We start from the raw sequence: 24,379 nt of genomic DNA, 5'->3' as shown, positions 1-24,379 counted from the left end.
GAGCTAATGAACCTCCGTCATCCTGAATATGTTCTAAATGCCTGTTCTTTTCGGAGAATTCATTACGTTAACTGAAATTTATGCTTCTGTCTCATTTACACTTATTTCGACTACAATTTCGTTACGGCCAGCTAACTATACATTATTCTGATCTTTATTCAACCCTTAACTTATGTGCTTCATTATGTGCATGTGATTCATTATGTGCATGTAATAGCGTAAGATATGAAGCTTACGATCTATACCTACATCTTTCTTTCGTTATTTTTTCATCACAACGTAAAGTAATAATGACCAAATCATTTTTTATCCTACCAACCATCTATTGCCCAATATTCTCCACAGACATTTATCTTGCAGTTTCTTGATCGCTCATTACTCCTGCTGCGTAGCTCGACCAGAGAAACATTGCACGCACGCACCCTGTCTAAAGATTTATTCCTCACGCGAATCTTCCCCAATCTTTTTAGCCTCGGCAAAATAATTTCCGGCGAAGTTGTAATAATACCAACTGTCTCCATAGCTAATTCATCTCAAGATACTGGTACATGTATGATAGTATGTATAATTTATGATATAGAATGACTTGCTGATAATAGAATATAGTGCAAGACTTACTACAATGGTTAATCTGTTTATTTCTTTGTGATGCAATATCTGATTTTTGTTTGTATATGCAAGTATATGTACAAGATTATTTTAATACTATATCGAGTTATTTTATTTTAATTCTGAATAAGGTCAAAATATATTTCTAAAAGAAACTTTAGTGTGACATGTGGAGTGGAATATTACTCACGCTCGTAAATAGATACATTTTTAGACTACCCTTGTGTAGCATCCTAAAAAATCCTTCTAATGAATATTTCAGAGGAGAAAGCCATTATCACGATATGTCATTGCTAAGTTTGAGTTGATGGTTTCGGTAATTAGGCAACTTTATTCGTAATTAATAAGCAGTAATATACTGTTCGAATACTAACAAAAATATGTTTGTTAAAATACAAGAAGCTTATTAAAACAAATGATAAAATTACATTTTAATGTGTAAATGTTGCTATTTATATTGTGCCATCTTTATGTTTTATATATCTTTTTTATTACTATTTTCAAAACTTCAAAACAAAAACATTTTAGCACATTACTGACCACTTTAAAAATTTATAACGTCATCGTGCAAATAATGCAGAAATAAATCCATAATTGTGCTCAGAACGGCTACGTGTAATCTTATGATAACAAGAAAATTAAATTTATAATTTCTTTCAGAACCGTTACAATGCGCTTTTACATGAAAATTTAGAATTATCGATCTCCGAGAAAGAGAGAGATATCGATTATATCGTTTTCAAACGTATATTCTGAATTCTTTTTATTAATTTCAATAATATTAATAATTTTTTATAATTCAAACTCGATTGATATATATATGTATGTATATATATATATATATATATATATATATATATATATATATATATATATCCGCGCGACGATTACAAACTATGAAATAAAAAACCGTATTTTTTTTCTGTCTCTATTAAGCCAACGTTGGGGAGAATTGAGTTTTTTTATGATCTTTAAAAAAACTCTCACCGGTCGTGCAATAAAATGGCAGAAAAACTGCATCCGCCGCGGCCCGCGGATGAATATAACGCTATTGATAGTAGACCACACTCAATCGAATCCACCATCCATCCACGCGATCCGAAACTAAACAACTGTGAAGTAATTTCGCCGAGCCGAATCGTTTGACGTGATAAAGTTCAATTAACTCCGTGCGATGGCTGCATGCACGTGGTTTTACGACAGCACAGTCGCTTCAAATCGGAGCGTATTCGAGGACAAGAGTGGCACGGAGATTCGCCGCGTGCACGGCCACGAGAGAGAAAGAGAGAGAGAGAGAGAGAGAGAGAGAGACAGGCAGGGGAAAAACAGTAAGCGGGATGAAAGGTCGGAAATGGGGTAAGCTTCCTTCCGTAGCCAGCTGTTTTCGTACAAGCAGCGACTCTGCTTTGCACGTGTGCAGGCGCGTGTGCAGAAATTCCGTGTATACAGATATGCGTTGGGGAAAACGTTACCCCACTTTCCTTGACTACTTCCGCGCTTCATCTTCACCCTTCGATTCTCACGGTTCTCCTCTCCTAGATTACAAGCTGCAGTTGCCGTTGCTGCTGTTGCAGCGACTACCGCATCGTAATGCACGTGAGAGAGAGCCCAGCAATACCGAATGAAATTGAAGCGCCTATCCTATCCACATGCACTCGTGGGAGATGGGGAACGGGATAAGTGGGAGGGTAGCATGAGAAAAAGGGCAAATTGATAACGCGAGTTTCTTCAAATATTTCACATCGATAATATCATTCCGTCGTAATAAGTACGTCTGCATCAAGTGCGGCCAATCGTGTTGAGCATGTTCAACGATGCATGAGTCCATTAGTAGAGGATTGCTGTGTCCGCTTCGTTTGACTGAAATATCAGAAATCTTTCTCGGTGTAACCTGAAGCTCTCAGCAGGTACCGAAAAAGTTACCAAGACCCAGAAACGAATCGGGAGACCTGAAAACCTATTTCGTGAAGTATATTTCTGTATGTTATTATTAATGCATTAGCTTCTTCAAAAATTTTTTGTCGTCTGCGTTGTTTATTCCCACTAGGAGCTATTCGGAAAATGAAATATATAATTCACATAACGTGTATTATAGATTTTTTTTCCCCAAAAGCTCTCAATGTGAATAAACAAACGCAGGCTTATAAGTAGCTGCATATGATCTTCTTTTTTGCCTTAAAAAATTGATTGTATCTATTTCAGGAATCCGAGAATTTTGTATTCATGGTGTATTAAATATTTTGTTATTCTCGACATGCCGTCCACATCAAAATTTATATCATGAATATCATGAAGGAATAAAAAGTTGTTTTGAAAACAGAAAAAGCCTACAAACACAAACAGACTGATAGTAGCAGGATGGCGAATCCTAAGAAATCGAGAACGATTCCTAAAGAAAGAAAACAAATGTAGCGACCAATACTAAATTGACGAAAAAATATAAGACAAAAAGAATTGAAAAACCGTTTGTGATATCTGAAATAGAAAAAAATTTTAATATTGATTTATTTATTGTTATTACCATTCTTTAATTGTATATCATTTAATATATATTTTTTTTCTTCAAGAAATAGTGAATAGCTCAAGAGTGTGTAGACGTTGTTATTATATAAGATGTAATTGCGTGTAGATAAGAATAAGACCATCCTGCTTTCAACACGGGAAACAAAACCTATATTATATACAATATCGTACAATACTTGAAACAGTTACTTCAGATGACCGATCGTATAAAAGTACGATCTCTCTCAAGCAGCTATACACGAAATTTGAACTTTACAAGTGCCATCGTCTGTTAGTGAGAGCCAAGAAGAAAGTGCCGCCGTCTTTTTCGATTTCGTGCACGAGTATTGCAGAGATAAGTGAGACTTTCAAAATGCATTCTACAGAATATTAGCCATATACGTTTCCTTCTTATAATCTATGATACGAATCTGATGCGACACTTTAACGATATCGAAACAAATAATGGAACCATTTTGCTGATGCTAGCTTTTTAATCTAGTTCTACGAAATACGTATTCGTAGATTAGAAATATCTATTCGTTTCATGTTACCTTACTAAAATCAATCGGCCGTTGAACCAATCAACAAATCGACCGTTGTCAAAAAACAACGGGTTCAATATATTCGTAAAAAAATGCGCTCGCCTTTTTTTGTTGCTAATACTTACAAATAAAATATTGTAAACGTAAATTCCATGTTGCAATACTTAGCATCCGATATAATGTGTATTATGCTAATAAACATTGCGTATTTCAGTATGCGAGCTCGATTAAGCGCGTATTATAGGCGCGTCGACTTTATTGCACTTTTATGTATAGCATATTCTTGTAGGTAGAGTATTCCAAGCGTCGTGATAGTAGCGCACCGACGATGCACCCGAATCGAAGGGTAAATTCAAATTTGCATCTCAGACCGGTATCCGTAAACGGAAGGAAACGCGTTTCCGATCTCGTCCACTTATAATCCACTCCAAATATAATGGTTTCCTCGATCGATGGCGCACCGCACACAACGTACATGTAACGTAAAGAGCATCTCTCGCTCCGCGCACGACGCGAATTCTACGTATTTGGTTGGAACAATTAGTGCTCTCGCGAGATATTAATATCGGTGGCCCGCCTTCGCGTGCAACAGAGAGTATTAAACCGAGAGAATGCGGGATCGTTGGGCGGTGCGGTAAGCTTGAGAAGCAAGGGAAGATAGCAGGTAAGAGAGAAGTGATTAAATTGTAACTGCAGGAATTCCGTATTGGTCATTCTCGCTTTCCGCTCGCGTAAGATTAACTCGTCATCGGACAATCACCCACTTAGCTATCCGGCATACAGGACACCAAGGTCGTGCGAGCAAGTTTTGTGCAATTCGCTTATTAGGTGTTCCAAAAACTTATCACAAGAAAAGCAACAATGACTATATTGAGCCATTGAAAGATAGTGGCGGGCGCGAACTGTGAGGCACGAGGTGAAAGTTCGTGTCTGTATACGTGTGTCGGAGAAAACAGAGTTGGCAAGAAGCGAAAAAGGAGGACCGGCGCGAAATAGAAGTGGCGACCCTGACCATTGACGCGCCGTTACTTTCGAGAGGAAATCTCAGCCGACCCGTAGCGCCGGGGTTTCCTCTCCCCCGAGATTCAGGAATTATCGTCGACAAGATCGTAACTCCTCTAACGTCGGCTTCTTCCTAGGATATCCGGCCAACTGCCGCTCCGCTCAATGCAACCGCCAGTATCGCGAATAATTAATACTGCGGTTTGTTTGCACGAACAATCACAGGGGCGAGCATGAACGCGACTTCTCTCTCCCGTGTGCTCGCATCAGCGTCGGCTTTCTCGCCAATTCCGAACTATTGACCGCGAGAGAGACATTAGATATGCCAGCATTCTCCGAATGTTAAGCACCTTGATCTAAAGTCCGTCACATTAGAGCCGACGTCAGATATGTGCGGGAAATCGCGCGTCGTGTCGGTAAGGACTACCGAGTAATCAAGGGTCGTCAAGGGATTGTGGAATATTCCGCGTTACCGTGCCTCTCATGGATGCGCAATTTGCCGAATGCTACAGTGAGGAAGTACACAATACGTTTGCAACAGGCCGTAATGATTTCGAGAGTTTGCTCTCTCGGGAGAATATTAGTCGTAAGCGTTGCATTACTCGACGCGAAACAGCCCGTATATAAGGTCGCGCTAAGTTTGACGTCTTAGCGTAATGGAAAACGGAAACTGAGGACATTATAGATTTTTGATAAAAGCTCAAAATTTCGAAAGACCTTTTAAATCCGATATAATACTTTTTTTTATTAATCCTACGTAATTCGCATATTTACGTTAGCTATAGATATGTAATTGTATCTAATGCGAATACAGAGTCGATGGAAAATTATGCTTATTTCCGACGTCCAATTTCGAAGGAAATAAAATTTTGTCTGGAAAATGAGATTTGTTCGCGGCGTAGCAATAGATGGCACATGACGGTGTATAACCATTTGGCAGCCACGGCTGGCTCTTGCGAGATCAAACTCGTAATCTGATGGGGCAGTTGCAAACATTCACAATATAACATATGGACGTTTTGCCAATAGATGAAAACATGGTGCTTGAGGTAAAAGTTATGCAACAAGGCAATTATGGAAAATTGTGGAATATACAGGTTGTCCCGGCACAATACTACTTTAATATCTTTTTAGAAATTAATTAATGTTTTAACATAGCACAAGTCTTAATTATATTTTAAAATTGTTATAGAAGACAAAACATTTCGAAAATCAGTTCAGGACGCAAACAAGTCAATAATTTTTATATTTTAGATATAGCGTTCTATTCAAATGTCATTTTTTATTATTATATATCGCACAGATATGTATAATACGCTATGTGCGATTTTGCATTTATTCGGAATAACGGAATAAAAAAGTGCACGTTGACATAAAGCTGAAATCATGATTATCTAAAGGAAAAAAAATTTCCGAGCGCTAATCTTCACGAAGCCTAACGAGTTTCAAGGACCCAGCTTCAATTAGATTTAGGACCGTAAAAATACTTCGCTGGGGGTGCCTCCTTTCCTTACACTGTTCCCACTTCCACAGGAAGCAATTTTGGCCCTTTAATGAAATTTTAAAATTTGCTGGAGAGTCGGGATAATACATAAATCGTTTTATTTCTAAAGCACCCTTATTTCCGCACTTCATAAGGTACGATAAAAATAAAAATGTTATAGCTGCAAGCACATCGGATGAGCTCTATTTTCTGATAAGATTTGGGCAAAAATATATTACTTCCTACGAAAAAGGATAATTGAATTTATCTTGTTAATTTTTCAATGTGCTTATTAATGAAACAATTAGCACTTTTAATTTGTAATTTCTTAAAATTATAAAATATGTATGTAAAGAATATCGACTGCAGGATATCTTATAACTTTTAAAATAACTTAATAAAATATCAGTTCGGATGTTGCTTATATTAAAATTAATTTGAAAAATATTTTTAAACAGGTTGTTATATTTTATTTTTTTTATTTTACTATTTAACTTTGTGTTTTACTATTAATTGAAATCTTTTATCTAAGATTTATAATAAATCAATACTGTTTAAACAAAGAATAAAAAAATTAGAGTTCTTGATAACTTATGCACGTAGACTTGCATAGTAAGTTACAGCAAAATTTAATATATAATGGATCACTGACAAGCTGTGTGCATGATTAATCCAGAAATATCAAGTTTGAATAAAAAGTTTCCGGCGATTTTTTAATTATAATCAACTAGGCGACACATTCATATTTGTACAGTACGTTCATGTCAAGATTTAACTGTTACTTTATAATTTTATATAAATATAAAATAGTACAATCGTTTCTCTAATACAAACTTTAATGTAATTAATTTTTGAATTATAGTATTTATCTTCTAATTGTTCTTTAAAAATAATACTTATGTTGTTAATAATTAAATATATTTTATATCTTAACAATTAATTTAATATATTAACAAATATAGTGCCAAATTAAATATTTCAATTATTTACATCTTTTGTTTATATCTTTTTCATCTTGTTTTTAAAAATGTATTTTAAAAATAAAATATTTTTCAATTCTTAATTGCTAAATTAATTTATTAATTATGATAACAAAAACATAGTGCATAAATACCCAGGTAGCAGGATGACGTCTAAAAACGTCTTAATGACATTTTATTGACGTTAAAGACGTCATTAAAACGTTATTAATATGTTATTTAATCACTCTGCTACCTGGGTAACGACGATTTCCAAAATCGTTGCTTCTAAAATCGTTCTAAAGTCGACTATAACGCGAAGAAGTATAACATATAAGTGACATGTTTGTTGCTAATTAGGAGAATTGGTGCCATCATGTACTGCATAACACGGTGCGAGTCGTAACACCTTACGAGTCGTAATAAGACGCTTTATTATTTCAAAGCACCGGAGAATTTCTGAGATGTTTCTTCCCTCTCACAGGAGTCACTATACATAAAATCCACCATTACTCATGTTGCAACTTGAAATATAAATAAACTCGATGTCAGCATCGTCGTTGCACTAACGTACGTTCTCTTTGCGTTATTATTGTTTAAACATGTATTTACGTCTCTCTCTCCCCCCTCTCTCTCTCTCTTTTCTTTGTTAAAATGATAATACTGCGAGTCCGCTCTCCACTTAATAACATGTCCTATCAGAGGAAATTAATAACTTATTATTAGCGATGTAAAAGGATTGCAATACCGTCGGCGCAAAGAACCAATCACGCGATATTGGTTATAACCGCGCCGTATGCGACTGCCATGTGCTAAAACGAGTTACGCTAAAAAGCGTTAATTTCGCGGCGACAGTCGTCGGCATCGATTATCGAAAGCGCACCCCTTTGTGTCCCGTCCGGGCAAAGTGGCACGCGCTTTTTATTATTTTTGCCAAACGCTTTTCGCGAGTATCGCGCCGGCCAACGTGACTCGCCGTTTTCATTTCCGCAAAGGTGCCGTTGACCAACCGTAAGGATAATGCATCGATTCCGTTCGAACGCGCGCAAACGAACGCCTATATACATATACGCGCACACGCATACGCACACATATATTCCGGCGATGCCGTAAAACAATTTCGCGCATTTTTATCGCGAAAACATTTCCACGGTCGCGAGAGAGGTTGGCGTTATCTATAAAACTATAACTCCTCCATACGCGGTTTGAGCGCGCGCTGCCGTGCCTGGCAAGAGAACAGAGAATCGAAAAGGGTATTTCCACGAGAAGCGCCCGATCTCTCGCCCGAGAGGAGGATGGGAAATAAGTAGAAAACGAGGGAAGAGAGACAGACGAACGACAGGGAAACGATCGGCCGAAAGACGACGCGACGGCGGGTGGGAGAGAGGAGCCGCTTAACAAACTGCTGAACTCACACACCCCACGGGATTTTATTTCTACTTAAATGGAGTTGTTCAGATACGCACTGTGATCCTCGCGCTCCAATCCCTCGCTTTGAATTTATTTGTCCTGTTTGTTAACTTCTCCCCGTCCCGTGCAGAACTTTGCGAACGTAGTTCAGTAATGACGTCGCCGTGCCGCTCAAAGCGTCTTAGTACCAATTTTCTAAATCGCAAATTACAGCGTATCTATGTTTTGGCATGAGAGTAACCGACGTGATTTCGTAATTTAGAGATAAAGATCTCTGTATTTGCATAGTAAACTTACTGCAAACTCTCGCTATCTGATTTTCATCTTATATTTACGGGGCTGCCGGCGGCTGGCCAAACAGGAAAATGAAAGCCGCTCATATTAAACTTTCATTAATCGCGAATTGCATAATTTTGATGTAAAATTGATTGGAAATGAGTTTAAAAATTTTCTTTTTTTTTTCAAAAATAAAATTAGTGGAAAGTTGAAATAAAGAGTTTAACATTGTTATTGTCAAAATCAAACTGATAAAAATTTCATCAATTTTATCGATTAAAAAAGAAGGATCATTTCGAAATTCGATAGATGATATCGCGTTATAATTTATCACGGATGTCTAATGAAATTTGCACGGCCAAAACCCCAAATACCAATCATACGGAGAGACATCAGCGCGCGCAACACGGCGTGCAATTGCCAACGCCAGCACAGCGGAATGTATGGCTGCAACCGCGCGTGGAAATAGAATAGCCGGGGTTATGATGTTGCGTCTCACCTTGTATGGTCCGAGACCCTCGACGATGCAGGTGAAAATGGCTTCGCGACCCACCGAGACTGTGAGATTGTTCAACGGTTGGCCAAACCTGGGTAAATCTGTAACACGTGAACGTCCTCGACTTAAGTATCACGCTATCGCGCGAATGCTCTACGTATAAACGGCGGTATACATACTCTTATACTTACTTACTAGTACTTATACTTATAGCCCACCTACGTGCGCGCCGAAGTTTGCAAAGTACTCGAGGAACTCGGCAGTGAATAGCGCGAGTTAACGTAAACGGGTCAAGCGAGGACTAAGCCTGGCGCTTTATAATTCTACAATGTTCTTTGTGTGCTCTCGATTTTGAAAAATAAAGGCCATTCGAAATCATCGCACGCCGATCATATCGTTGCACTGTAATAATTTTATTAATTTCCAATAAGAGTTACTTGGCAAATTAGCCGGAATGACTCAAACAATCGTTTCTATTGCGTTTTTATATAATAGTTCCGAAGATTCAAAATGCAAGTGAGCGAGCAAACTCCCTTTATATTCTGACGGTAAATAATGATATGTTAATATCTAATAATAATTCATAATTAGATTATTTAACGTAGATCCATATATAACGATTTTTACTAATTTCCTCACATTAATCACCGAAATATTTTGCGGTAAAATTTATTACGGTAATGAGATAAACGTTATTGTGAAAATGACAAGATTGTTTGTCCAATATATAACAAAATTCCTTTCATTAAGCTCAGCTTTATAGACGGCCCGCTCATCAAGCTTAGAAACTTCTAAGAGGCCATTAATAAGCGAGCCAATTACTACTTCAAAGAAAATTTTCGAGACGAGGTAGTATACTTACGAAACTACGCGTGATGATACGAAGTAAGTTAGCAACAGTTTATAGATGCATGGTACGTGCATCATCACGCCGTTATAATCCGGAATTTAATGTGTTCAAGTATTTCTCTCACCTAGAGAATCGATATTGTCGCACGCGATATTTGCATATTCAATATCATAATATCAAATATTTAATTCTCCAGATTTTCGAAATCCGAAAAGACGTGATAAATAAATTATTTTATAGTTGACAGCACATCTGTTTATAATTTTTTCATGATCGTATTTTTTTTTCCTTCTCATTGCACAAATTTTTATATTCTCAAAAAATAGTTTTCAAACCAATGCGATCGTGTCTTTTTTTTACACGTTTTTTACACGTTTGTTAGTTGTATTAGCGCTATCATATTTCGAAATTTTTAACTATGTTTTTCTGCTGTCCTGTGCAAATTTAATAATCTCAGAAATAAACTACACTGTTGCAACTGAAATATGAAATACTGGCATTTGAAATGACAGAGGCATTGAAATGGTCGACACATTATCAGAAATACAATATCGTTCGATTTCCAAATGCGTATTCATGTTTCTCTTAAAAAAAAAAATCCCTTTGCTAATTGCTATACTACGAATACATCCTTTTTCATCGATATAACAAGCTACAGTAATTATACCAAAGTCCATTCACCCGCATATTCATAGATGCTTTATTAAGCTTGGTATAAGTTTCATCGTACAGTATCTCGTCGAAGAGTGAAATGAATAAGATCTGTCAATTATTGCGAATTGCTCGATTCATGATCCGCGACAAGCGGTCGTTTACAAGATCAGGTACATTGCGCACGTCTGTCAGTGCAATGAGTGCCCTCATGGCCCTCATGCATCGTCAGTCACCGTTGCTCATTTACGAATATAGCCGTGCAGTAAAACGGTCTCTTAATCTTGTTTGTTTGACAAACAAAACGTAGTCGCTATCGTATATAATTTCGATTTCACAAATAAATCACATTGTAAATACTAATCGCTTGATACATAGTATAAGAAAGAAGATGTAATCTTCTCTTGTATTACATGTCAATTTATTATTATCTAGTACATCTCTTAATAGTTTGATGAATTACTTTTATCAGCGAAACAATGAAATGACAAATTTAAGTCAATTATAATATACTGTCTAATGAATAATGTTTTATTGTTATTAAGTTTATATAACTAGATGCTAGAAAATATATTTATGTATGTAATTTACGATGTTTATATGAAACTTATGCGAGATGTAAAACTCGACGTATGATGCCTATTTTAAACTATTAAGTTTCTTTCGTCTTCGTAAAAGAAGATTTATACTTGTGCATGCAAGAAGGTTATTATACATTCATTAATACCCGCTATGTTTTCATGAATTTCGCCATGAAAGAAGTTGCTAAATTAAGATTTTAAAACTTACGGTTTCCAATGAAAGATCTCTACATTTAAAAAAGATGAAAACAACAGCGAGTATATAATTTTAGTATGCGTGCTATTTATAAATAATAATTTTTTTATTTGTAGTATTTACTTTTTACATTAAGAAAAACGGGTAACAAATTTGTAACTTTATTAGAATGTATCTTTTTTCTAAGCGACAATCTATGTAAAAGCTCCTTTCTATGTGATATGAAGATATGATCTATAACATACAGTCTGATTAAATTCAGCTGACCTATTTGTAAAATTATTTTACAAAAATATATGAACTTTTGATTTACATATTTCTGCTAATCAAAAATCGTTACATAGCGAAATGTTAAAACTTAAATTGTTGAAAAATAGACGAATATAATTGATAGATATAATTAAAAAGTGTTTGTTAAAAATTATTTAAAAGATCCATGGATACAAAATAATATAAATAAAAATTGATACAATTTGCATGTAAAAAATAACTTAAATTTTTTCAAATATTTTAAATATTCAATAATTTAAATATTCATTTGAGTATTACTACGAGATATAGATTAAACTAATAAAGTAAAACATTTACACATCTGTATATGTTTTATAAAGTCGTATCTGCGTATCAAAATCGATTAAAAATATTTCAAATGTAATCACAAAGTCGCAATACGAAATTCTAATTTCTTAACGCCGGATTCTAATCTAGCCTTCATGCATGAATAAATAACGTATTTATAATCCTTTTAAAATTTGAATTAACTTTTCGATTATCCGCTGACACATGTAATTAATTTATTTTAACAATGTAATTATCAGAGAATGATAAAAGTCATACATTTATATATAAGTAATTGCAGAGTCCTCAATTTTGAAATCAATTTTTGTGTAGTAAAAATGTGCAGTTGAACGTCAATGAAACTTTTGCTTTTGAGAGAGATAAAGAAAATTTTCTACACACACATCATATTATTTATATATTAATGTTTTATATATATATATATATATATATATATATATATATATATATATATATATTAAAGTTTATAAATTATAATTATATATATTAATTAGCATTATCTAGTTTTTCAACAATTAACATAAGTATTAAATAAAAATTATATTAGTGATCTTTTACGTAGCAAAATTAACGTTTATTATTTTATCACGACTTTATAAATTACATCAGAAAACTTATAATATGTTTATAATATATTTAACATTATTTAAACAAAATACAATACTGTATTTCTAGTGAAAGTGCTTGCATTAGTGTCGTATTTCATAAAGTAATCTTTTAAGTATCGCAAACCGTGAAAGATTAAATTGAAGTTATAAATCATATGTTAATATAGCCCGATTCACGAAGAACTAAAATGAAAAATAATGAGCACACTCCCTCCCTTAAATAGCAATCTAATCTGATTTAATGGTAAACCGAGTAAATGGAAAATAAAGATCGGCACGCAAAGATGTTCTGGATCGATAGTATCTCGGTAATCGAACTGAAGCTAATTATTCTGGTAAGAAACAGATACAAAATATATTACAAGTCGACGAGACTGCTTAAGATATGCAATGTGCGTTGTAACACAGTTTTAATTAAATTTAAATCTCTCATTTACGTCGGTTACGTTCCATTCTATTCCATGTGCACATCAACATAATGTTGCTGACAACAATGTGCATTTTTTCTGTACTTGTAAAAAACTTTTGTATCTTGGCAAGCTTCATGTAAAACAGTTATTTATAGAAATTGTTGTTAATATAAAAGATCCTAAAAAATATATTTCTCAAAGTATGCATTCTAAAGATAAAATATTGGCAATATTGGCAGTATTGCAGTTATTAATAAAACACGAATGATGATATTTATATTTAAAATAGAAATTGACTATAAAGAACAGTATTTGAGGATATGTCAATAGGACAGTCAAATTTCATAAAAATTATATAAAATGTGATTTATCTATATCGATCTTAGCTGCAACATAAAGACGCATGTATATCTCGTGACATTCTTTCATTTTTATCTGTCATTTTTATCTTATCGATTTTTTATTGATTTTTTTTCTGATCAGGTCACATGTCTAAAACCAGTAGCGAGTATTCTTTAATAATTCGCGTATACTAATTTAATGTATTCCACTTAAGTCGCGCGATACGCTCGAAAACTATATTTGAGAGCATGTGAATTTCTGGTTTGCCTTCATACGCAGACCGGCAAAGTCCAACATATCCGAATGTGTAATCTTCAGTCCAACCCGGGATCTATGTAAATCCAGATGGAAAGATCCGTACGCGCGAAGAGGGCAAGAGAGATAAACAGAAGGAACGGACAGAGGGGAACCGGTACAGAGAGAGGAAACGATAGTGGATAAAACGAGTTCCGAATCCCCGCACGTTCGCGTATTACCATTGATAGAGGCATCAGGGTCCCTCCTGAAAATAAACGCAACGTCTCCTATCTAAGATCGAAGGATCAATACCCGTCGCGATGACCCGTGAAACGGTTACACCCGAACGCGCGGAACCAAACCGTTTCCAGAATTATACTCATGAACAATGCAAGAGTTGGCGGTCCCTAATCGAAGAAGTAAGTAAGCAGGCAGGCAAGCAAGCGCCACGGCGCGTATACGCGACGGCTTCACCCGAGCCGAGTGACAGCTTCCGGTATCTCTTATTTCGGGCACAATATCCGACCACGAAGCTCATCAATCCTGCGCGTCGGCGTGGGCTACGGGCCAGAGCTGCACACGTATGAGACAAACTTGCACGTACCTGGTAACTGGAAATTTCGCGATACTATCTATCATTCCTTCATCCTACCGTAAAAAGAATACCAGATTCCGTGTATTTCGAGAATGTAATATGGACCTTCCCCTCCGCGGCCGTGCAGCCGGGATTAAGGCTGTCCTTTTATTTCTATTGTGCGTAGATAAGCGAAATAAACATATATTGAATTATGAATCAATCAATTTTTGATTGATTTGCACATATATGTAATTATATATCGCGCGTGTAAGTGTAATATATAGAACTTCAATGAACGCTACCTATTAGTAGCCGAACAGGTGTAAACATTGGAAGCTATCTGATTTTATACTGCTTCATTTCCATTACACAAAAAATAAGAGAATAGGTAGGCAATAAGAACACAAAAATTAGAATGCTCCAACTTTAGGCTCCAACTTTAGAATTTGATACGCAAGATATGATACATGTCTATATATATAGTATATACCTATAACGACTTATAATAGTTAATAATTTAGAATATTAGATCAGATTGGAATATAATATTCTATTAACATATATAATTTCACATATTGTATATATAATACATAAGGAACTTAAAGAATCAGAAGGCACATACATATGTAACTAATTATATCACAGATTGTAGACCATCTAAAATGGTATTTAATATAAGGAATTAGGGCGATAAAATTATGGAAGAAATTGAACTGTTTTAGCTGTATTCAAAGTATACTCAATTACATCATGCGACATACGCGTTAAACTTATTGATAAGAATATGAATTTGAATTCATGAAAATCACATGTCAGATTGTGTAAAATATTTTATACGCCACTTTATTTCATTGCAAAAGCCATTTCCTAAATAAGGACATTATTTTGGTTTTACATTTTATAAAGCAATTAACTTTGATGAAAACATTTTATCATTAAATTACAGCGCCGCGTCTGTAACAGTATTCATATGGGCGCGATGGAAATTTCTATTTTATCGTGATAAAAGTGTTCATATTTCATTGGGGTAAATTTGACCAACCAACAGTATGAAGCAACTACGGTTGTGGCCATTGTGTACACATCGCTAATAGTAATGCCATATTAACATTTGCACGTAAAGTACATTTTGTCATTCTCATGCAATTATATGTTACAAATCTTGGCTTGCCGCTATATACATATAGAACTATGTTTAGGTGCATACGTGTGTGTGTGCGTGCATGTGTAATTTATGCATCATGTACGTTTGATATCAGATTGTTAATGTGACGAATGGCTATCAAAAACTTTTTTCATCTTAATGATTTCGGATTATATACGTTATATCTTACAAAGATAATACGTATAACTCAAAGGCTAAAATATTTTCGTCAACTTTTTTATGTTTAACCTTTTCTATATATATCCCTCTCTTTTCCTTCCTTCCTTTCTCTTTCTCTTTCTTTCTTCAATTAGGTAATTTTTATAAAAAAATTAACCCTTAGCTGACACACTGGGGCCGTTTCAGACCCCACCACTAAAATGCTTTTGATTTTTTTTACTTAAAAAAATTCCAAGATAGTTTTTGAATGTTGTTTTAACAAATGTCATAGGTTATTTTGATAAAATGTAATATTAAGTATGAAAAAAATTGGACAACGCAAAAGAAAACGAAAAAATGACTGTTTTCACTCAAAAATTCATAACTCTTATATTGTAACTCTTCCATTTTTTAATACCATTTTCGTACTATAGGGGGGCTTAAATTAGAGCTGAACTAGACTTAAGCGTTTAATACCCCACAGTGCCAGCTAAGGGTTAATAATGTACGAACAAATAAAATATGCAACTTAATTAAAAATATAAAAAGAACGCGAAAATACTTTGGCTATATAAATAACCTTTGACTTTTAATTTAAATAAAATTTCAATAAAATTATTTACTTATTTGCAAGTCGCATCCTGTCGCATAAAAAAACATTAGTTTGTACAAAAACGTCGATGGTTATGTAGTCAAAGTATTGTCGCGTTCTTTTTATATTTTCAAGTTGGTATTTAATTCAAAATATCGTTAACTGTTTAGTTATAACGGGCACAACAATATATGGTACATGTATGTTTAGATGTAACTTTGCATATGGTAAAAGACAATCGGTCAGCGTCGAGGAAAATAATCGGTAAGCAACAGTGAATATTGGATATGTCTCATGAATAACGAAATTAAAATTAACGAAGTATTTTCTTGGATGTTAAATAATACTACAATATTCATTTACTATGGCGCAAACTCCGTGGCTGGCCCGAAGTAGCTTTATATTACGATACGCTATTAAACTCTGCGACGATGATAAATAGCATAGCAGATATTTGAAAAACGTAAAAAGCGATGCAATAACAGTTTACTTAAAAAACGAAGGAGATCGTACTTCAAAATAAGTGGAATCGTACTTCAAAATAAAATTCTATAATTTTTTAAACGTTTACTCCAACACGTTTATAGTGGAAATTCTACAGTTCTAGCAAGAATTTTCAAACCGACGATGAACCGATTGTCGAAAAATTATGGTGGTCTAAAGGGTGATTCCCTAAGGGGGATTTTCGAGAAGCCCACGTTTATCGACGCGGGTATAAAAATTGTTTAGTATCAATAATATCGTTACGATTTCGACGATCGCCCAAGGAGCGAGCACAGACACAGTACTTCACTTCGTTGTTTGCCCCTGAGGCTATTGGGATTCCATGAAGGTTTACACTCACTGCGATCGCGGGCTGTTATATAAATCGTATCTCTCAAATTGGAAAACAATCTCAGTCGGCGTGATTCCTTCACTCTGCGGCAAAATCGCGTCTCCGGAGCACTCGGAGAAAAGATGAAGTAGTCGCACTTCTTTACGTGGTGTGCACTATTCGTCTCATAACATCATGAAAAATATCTCAAAAATATATACGTACCAACATGAAAATCGGGGATGAAATTTGATCGTATGGCGGTTATATGGATATTGCGCGATATTGTACGTTACACGAGATGGAATTGTTACACAGATCGGGTTGATCAAGATACGAGAGAGAATCAATTATAGCCAATATTGGTTCGTTAGTTCATACCCGATTAATAAAATAATTTTTTTTTTTTTAATATTATAATCAAAATATATATATAAATATATGTGTTGCAATAAGAATTTTAAATTTTTATTGATAAATTAAATTTATTTAAATATAATAAAAGTTTAAATATTAGATTTTAATAAATTTATAAAGATAACCCGAACACGCGTATAAATAAAATAATACAATATATTTTTTTATTCTCTCATATAAAATATTTAAGATATTAATTAGATTAAAATATTTAATTTGAAAAATGTAGTTGCTTTATTCCAGGATGTATATAAGTAAAACAATAAAAAATATTAGAGTAACGAGTTAAAAAGATAATAAATTCACGAAATGTAAGACAAAAAATATCACTTACATTTCGCGTAAATTATAATAATCTTACTTTCCTCACTGCATTATCCAAATCATAAGGTAAATATCCGAGCGATTTAGTTTCCCTAATGAAGTTAAACATGTCTAGATCCTCACGTGTTAGAGTCAACGATCCCTTTACCCGGACTCTCGTTAAAGCAATTGGCCATTTACTGCAATCCCCGATAGCTCTCGTCTTTATCCGTACATCATTTCTTTAATGATTTTATTACGCCTTTTCTCTCAAATCCTTGTTTAATTCCTCGTGTTACCGTCTAATTCCTCGATAACGGAGGAAGCATCGGGCGCCTTCTCGGAATAACAATGGGCATTTCCTCAGTGTCCCCCTTCGCGCCAAAGCACGTTCCACGGTTTAATTATTTCCAAGTGCGATCTTCGCGGCGCTGCCGGCAGAAAAGTTAGAGAGGGACACAAAGACGCCCCGGAAATTTACTCGCTGCGTATAACAAGCTAAACGGTTAACGGTTCTTGGGAATATTATACGCAAGATTGTCTCCGTTCTTGCGTGTCCTTCTACAATGCTTCCTATTATCCCCGCAATCGTAGCAGTTTCGAGCAGCCGTAGGTTCCCGGAATTATCGTCACGCGAAAATAAATCATTTACTTTCCTCACCGACAAATTCTATTGACGCTCCGATATTTCATAAGGCACTTTGTCACATTAACGGGGTTACGACCGACGGTACAGTGCTAACTTTATCTTCGTTCAATTATTAAAATTTAAAAAGCAAATCGTGAGATGCTCATAAACATTTATATTCGAAATAATTCAAACGTGCTATTCGTGCAATTTTTTCTTGTTTTCAAAATATACCGTATAAAAGTAATTCTCTGAAATTCAATTCGATTCTCGTTTAAGAATTAAATCGCTGAAGACAAAAAATAATGATCAGTTTTTACTAACAAGATCATATCTTTGATCTATTTCTACTTTTATCTTCACTTTTATCTTATTCCTGAATTGACCATATCCTCTTTTAACGTGTATAATACAAAAATATACTCAGTCAACGATCTGATTAACGGTGCGTAATTTATCACTAAAATCTGATACAACAATTTATAAGGCTTCGTGATTATATTATCTGCCTCTTCGAGCGGCGCTCCTCTGTCAGGAGATACTTAGCGCGATTGTGAAGTGACGTTCTGATACGTTTCTCCTGGTAATTAGCGACGAATAATTTACGCGTCCCGGCTTTGCACACCCGAATGAAACAAGGGTCCGCTCAGATAGGCAAAAAAAGGTATCAGAGATTTTCGATCTGATACGGTCGCAGATATAGCAGAAAGTCACGAAGCGGTTTCATCACGTGCTGGTTCGCCACAAATGGATGGAACGGCGCGTGAGGACTGATCGCGTATAACGTCACGACGACATAAACTGGAAATGCGTACTCGCGCGACGACAGCGATTTGCGACGGCAGCGTGTGTATACGCAAATCAGATTAATTAACGAATAAACGCGTGGGCGAAGGTGAGAGAGGACTAACGAATCTAGGCACGAATCATCCCGACTCCCGACTTTGATAAGGTCGCAGGTCCGAGGGATCGGGACTCGCAGCGCGAATCATCGGAATACGGATCGGAGAGGCGACTGCGCGCGCGAGAGAGAGAGAGTGATAGTAGAACGCACGCCAGGAACCTCAAGGCATTAAACCAGACATCTCGTGTCCCATAAACCCCGGACTTTGATCCTAATCCCAACTAGAACCTGAGCCGTCGTCTGCTTAATCGAGTTTAGCCGCTTCGGATCCACTGCGTAATCGGCGCGCGAAACTCATACCTGATTATGCTGCCAGCTATTCGCAACGTTGTTATCCATAGAATCGTGTAATAAACTTGGCAACGCGAATAGTTTGAATCGTTGGCGGTCGTTGACTGAACGTATAGCGGCGCTGATAAACGGGACCGACGACGTTCTACGTATCCGTCCCGCTATTGTTAGGGCAGAGCTTTAAGAACATGCACGACACTTGATCCTAGATAGACAAAATGGTTTTGAAATCGGCGTCAAGGCCGACAAATTTGATATAAATTTCATTATTCATTAATCTCAATAATCTATAATAATTAATAATATATGAAGCTTCAATCTTCTATAGATATTAAATTTAATTGATCTTCTTCACGTTAATGGTCATATTATCCGCATGTCTCTGTACTATTATGCAGATATCCTTAATTATGATAACTGAACTTACTCTTCTCTTTCTCTGCGAAATTCACCAACAAATAAAAATTATACACGAGCATTTACTTGTATAATTCTACCACCTACTTTATATGTACATACATGATTGTTCGCGATTAAAAAACTCGACGCAACTACATGATATACAATATGCATCCTTGATTTATTCTATTACACACAATGCGTGAAATGTGATGTGTGCTTACCTAAGTAGGTCAGCTGAAATGATGCCGCGCATGATATTTTTAAACACAATTACAAGTTAAGCTGTCAATAGTATTGGCCCACTTTGTAAATATCGATTTTGATTGCATTTTTTATTTCTTCTGAAATCCAGACCAATTAATCAAAAGTCAATAAACGGTTTCTATAAAGAGAACCATTGTTTGCATGTTATCATGTAAATTAGCTAGCGGCTCAACTAAATTTTCCTTCGCAGGGCGCTACAGTTTTGATAATAAAATGTTCTACATAAAACGCGGCCAATATCCACGGTAAGCACCGTGGTTCGTACGGCTAAACTTTTGCAGATCTCGATTATTTTTTTAAAGGGAAACCACTTTTTCTGACCCAAGGCCGCGAAAGGTGCTAGTGGAACGAATAAACATAGCGGCAGTAACATAGCGTGTCGCGACCGCCGGCATCAAAAGTATGCCAACGTCGTCACTTCGTTCGGCATTGTTCTCGGCTAGCACTGATAGACGTCGTAACTATAATCTATAACACTCCAAGAATACGCTAATTAACATCGGAATGGGCAGGGAAGCGCGGCTGGCGGGTGCGTTTTCGTTGCGCCAGCAATAAATCCAGGAAGCAGATAAGCGTTATCGCGGTCTTTCGCCAGCACCTATCTGCAGCAGTCGTGGTTTCCCTATTCTCGAACAGACACACGGGAGGCCACCACACCACGTAACGTGGTCGCCATTGCGGCCATGATAGACGATTCATCGATCGGTGGCTTACCAAGATCGAAACGATCGAAGACTGCCCGGTTACGTGCAATAGCGATATCACGGAGTTAGACGAGTATGTGAATTGAGCATCTTTTACCAGTACCAATTTACTTTCGACGGATAGCTTTAATATTTTATACTGTGAAACTCTCTGGCGGTTAAATAAGTGGACCGTTTTTTTTTTTTACATATAAGGAAAATTATAAAAATGCGTTTTTATTCAATGTATATTTTTTTAATTTAATTTATATATTGACAATCTCTGGTTATATATGATATAGATTTTATTTGTAATAAAAATAAATAATGCAGATAATGTATAATAATAACAAAAGTAACTTGAGAAAGTCGCTCAGATTCTGTCAATTTCAGTACTATGCTGAAATTTTCGTTACCTCATGCCCTACAGGTTAAGTAAAGGAAGTACTATACCAGCAGAATTACTAGACTTAGTGATTCCACCTATATAGTCCGGCGATTCTGCACAAAAGAGTACATTCATCTACTAAATGTACTCTTTCAATAATTAATTTTTACCTTACCCCGTATTATTCAGGAAAAGTCTTAGAAACTTCATTAATCTCGCCAAAAACGTATATAGTAATAGTAAACTGTATCGCGAGAAAAATAACTACTTGGTAAAATTTGGCAATTATTTTCCCGACAAAATTTTTTTTTTTTTTTTTAATTAATAGAATTTTGTCCGTTTTGAACATATATTGACGTTGTACTAGATAAAGGTGCATTATAAATTGTTCTGCATTTCACTCGCTTATAAAATATAGAATCCAATCGTAATACTTGTAATACAAAGTGCTGAATATTTCATGATTTATTTCGTTTAATGTAATAATCCAAAGTACATTTAATTACCTTTAATTTGTACTCAGATAAAAACGCAAAATTGATGCAATTGAAAAACAATTCTCAGAAATCTATCTTGTAACAAATCTTTTGATAATATAATATTAACATTAATATTAATTCTAAAACTGGATAATTAAAAATTTATAATTCAACTTTATTGTTAGATTATTCAATATAATAAATGGAAGTGATTATAGCGTTGCATCCGCAATGTTCAATGACTTTAATCTTATAAAGAGACCATTTTTGTAAAATCAATACAGCGCTACATGAAAATAACATTCAATAAAAGAAGCATTGTACCTGAGTGAACGGCATCAAAAAAGAAGAAAAAGAGGATTTAACATGATTCGCTATACTTGATAAATGTGTCGTAGTTGGATTATTCACACGTCGAATTACACACACACGTTAATAGTTGTTATAAATTATAAATTCCATGTTATATAAAACTTGTTATTAAACGTTCATATTAATCTTATTTGAATTGCTAGCTTTTTTTATATTCAACGCGCAAGTGTATCGTGAATACGTGGCTGTAACAATTGTATTCGTATTACCGTATCGTTGACGATTTAAATGTTTATCGTGATATTTATATAAAATAATATGTCTAGAATGCCTTTTTAGAAAAATATTCCGACAATGCCTTTCACACGGATCTGTTGCAATCACGATCGGCAAGTGCAATCGGGATAAGGTGCTTTCAGAATTGACCCATCACGATACGAGGCTTAATTGTTGGCAAAATGAATTAACGGAGTGCATGCAATGCGCTTTAATTTATTCACCATTTATCCACGTACAACTATTTCCGGTGCAGCGACTATAAAGTATGTTGCTTCAGAATGAACGATACAACACACGCTCGTATACACGTACATACGCGCGCGCGTGCTCGTCATCAGGTCGAAATGCCTAGGTATTACTAATGCAATTACGTAATTTACTAATGAATATCAAGGTCTATTGTTTATCAGTAAATCTCGCTTCGCGTAGTGCCGAGAACTTGCGTATACGAAACGGTAGAATATTCAAGGAGAAAAGTTTCGTCGTTACAACAGAACTCCACTCGCGCTGCAAATTATATGGTTCCCGAACTAGCTATAATAAAACGAGATCGAACGCAAATTATTCCCATAATAATTTTATTGCGAATGCATCTGCGAAATTGAATGTCGATATTGATATTTCGTACATTTAAAGGAATATACAAGCATTCGACAAAGAGATATTCCAGTTCCGCCAAATATTTTTAAAGAAATTTGTTTTTAGAAAGACAATTGCCAATTTTTATTCACATCCCTTAACTATTTTTTTAAAATAAACTCTTTATATGTAGATACACAAATATCTTAATATTTTTAACTTGTCCAAATATGTATTGACTTCGTTCAATGAAAACTGTTTAATAAAGATAGATGAGAAGTTTATATCAGTAATATTTCAAAATAGAAAGTTGACGGGAGAACAAATTGAAGTTATTTTGCTAGCATTTTCTATCATCTATGTTGGTGTTTATCGAACATAACTTTTAACGATTTATAACTGGGTTTATAACTTTTATAAGAATTTATAACTTATGACAAAATAAGATGTTTCTTTGATGTCTGGCGCTAAAATTGGCAGTAGGTAAAAAATTTTTATGCTTGGACAATACAAGCATAATAACGGCCTGATGCGACGCGACCGACGAACGTCAACGGCAATAACAACGTATTCAAATTTAAGTGATGCACCTGCAGCGACGAAATTGTCGTGAGATTAAATCCTCTACGATTGTCGTAATCAGATTCAGGTAATAAACTCTCTATCTATAAATCCCCCGCGCTTTTGCCTCTTTCCGCATAGTGTTTCTCTCCGTTTGTACCCAACACACAATTTCGTTGTTCGTGCCGTTGCGGCCATCCTCATATATTCCTCCCTCCTCAGAACAATTACTGCACATTTTAATTAAAAATTCTATTAATTCGCCGCGGTTTCATACGAACGACCGCCACGGAACAAACGACGCCGTTCCGAAGTATTAAAAGATAGTTTTAAGGCCGCAGAACCGTTCCCGTGTAATTCCCGTAAGGGAGAAGCCCCGCGTAGAGCCGTGCACCGCGGAAAACGCTCCCCTCATTTTCTTTTTAATTTCTCCGACTCTTTAACAAAGTGCTAATTCCACGGGGATCTGAGGATCCCCGATGAACGGGAAGTTGTCAGAGTTTCGACCAATTGCGTTCGTGAATACGAAAATGCAACGGTGCGGAAAACTTCGCAGTCCATCGTCGTTTATTTTTCCTAATCAGGATTAGATACTAACATAATTTCTATTAAAACTGCGTCACTCGAAGAATCGTTAAATAACGAAGACAAATGTCTATCTGTTTTTAGAATATCGGTCAGGTTAAAAATTTACGATGCGCGGTGTGGCGCAATGAAATTACATGCACGGTCGAACGAATATCCTTACCCGCGTGAAATATAGCTTAATTAGCAATTAGCTTGCAAAGTGCATCCGTAACAAAATATGGTCACATCTGAATATCCAATTTACGTATTGATGTATGGGACCGTCAAAGCGTCGACGTA

General features: G+C 35.4%; 1 protein-coding gene across 1 annotated transcript in view; it reads right to left on the bottom strand.

Annotated features, from left to right (window-relative positions):
- Positions 1-24,379, bottom strand: part of LOC139822919 (protein amalgam) — an 80,628-nt gene that overhangs the window by 39,302 nt on the left and 16,947 nt on the right. Inside the window, exon 2 of the mRNA XM_071795108.1 lies at positions 9,286-9,383. Coding sequence (XP_071651209.1) covers positions 9,286-9,383 — 98 coding nt within the window. The remainder of the gene's footprint in view (positions 1-9,285; positions 9,384-24,379) is intronic.

Source organism: Temnothorax longispinosus, chromosome 12 (genome assembly GCF_030848805.1).
Source record: "Temnothorax longispinosus isolate EJ_2023e chromosome 12, Tlon_JGU_v1, whole genome shotgun sequence".
Taxonomy (NCBI): domain Eukaryota; kingdom Metazoa; phylum Arthropoda; class Insecta; order Hymenoptera; family Formicidae; genus Temnothorax; species Temnothorax longispinosus.
This window is presented reverse-complemented; position numbering and strand designations above follow the sequence as displayed.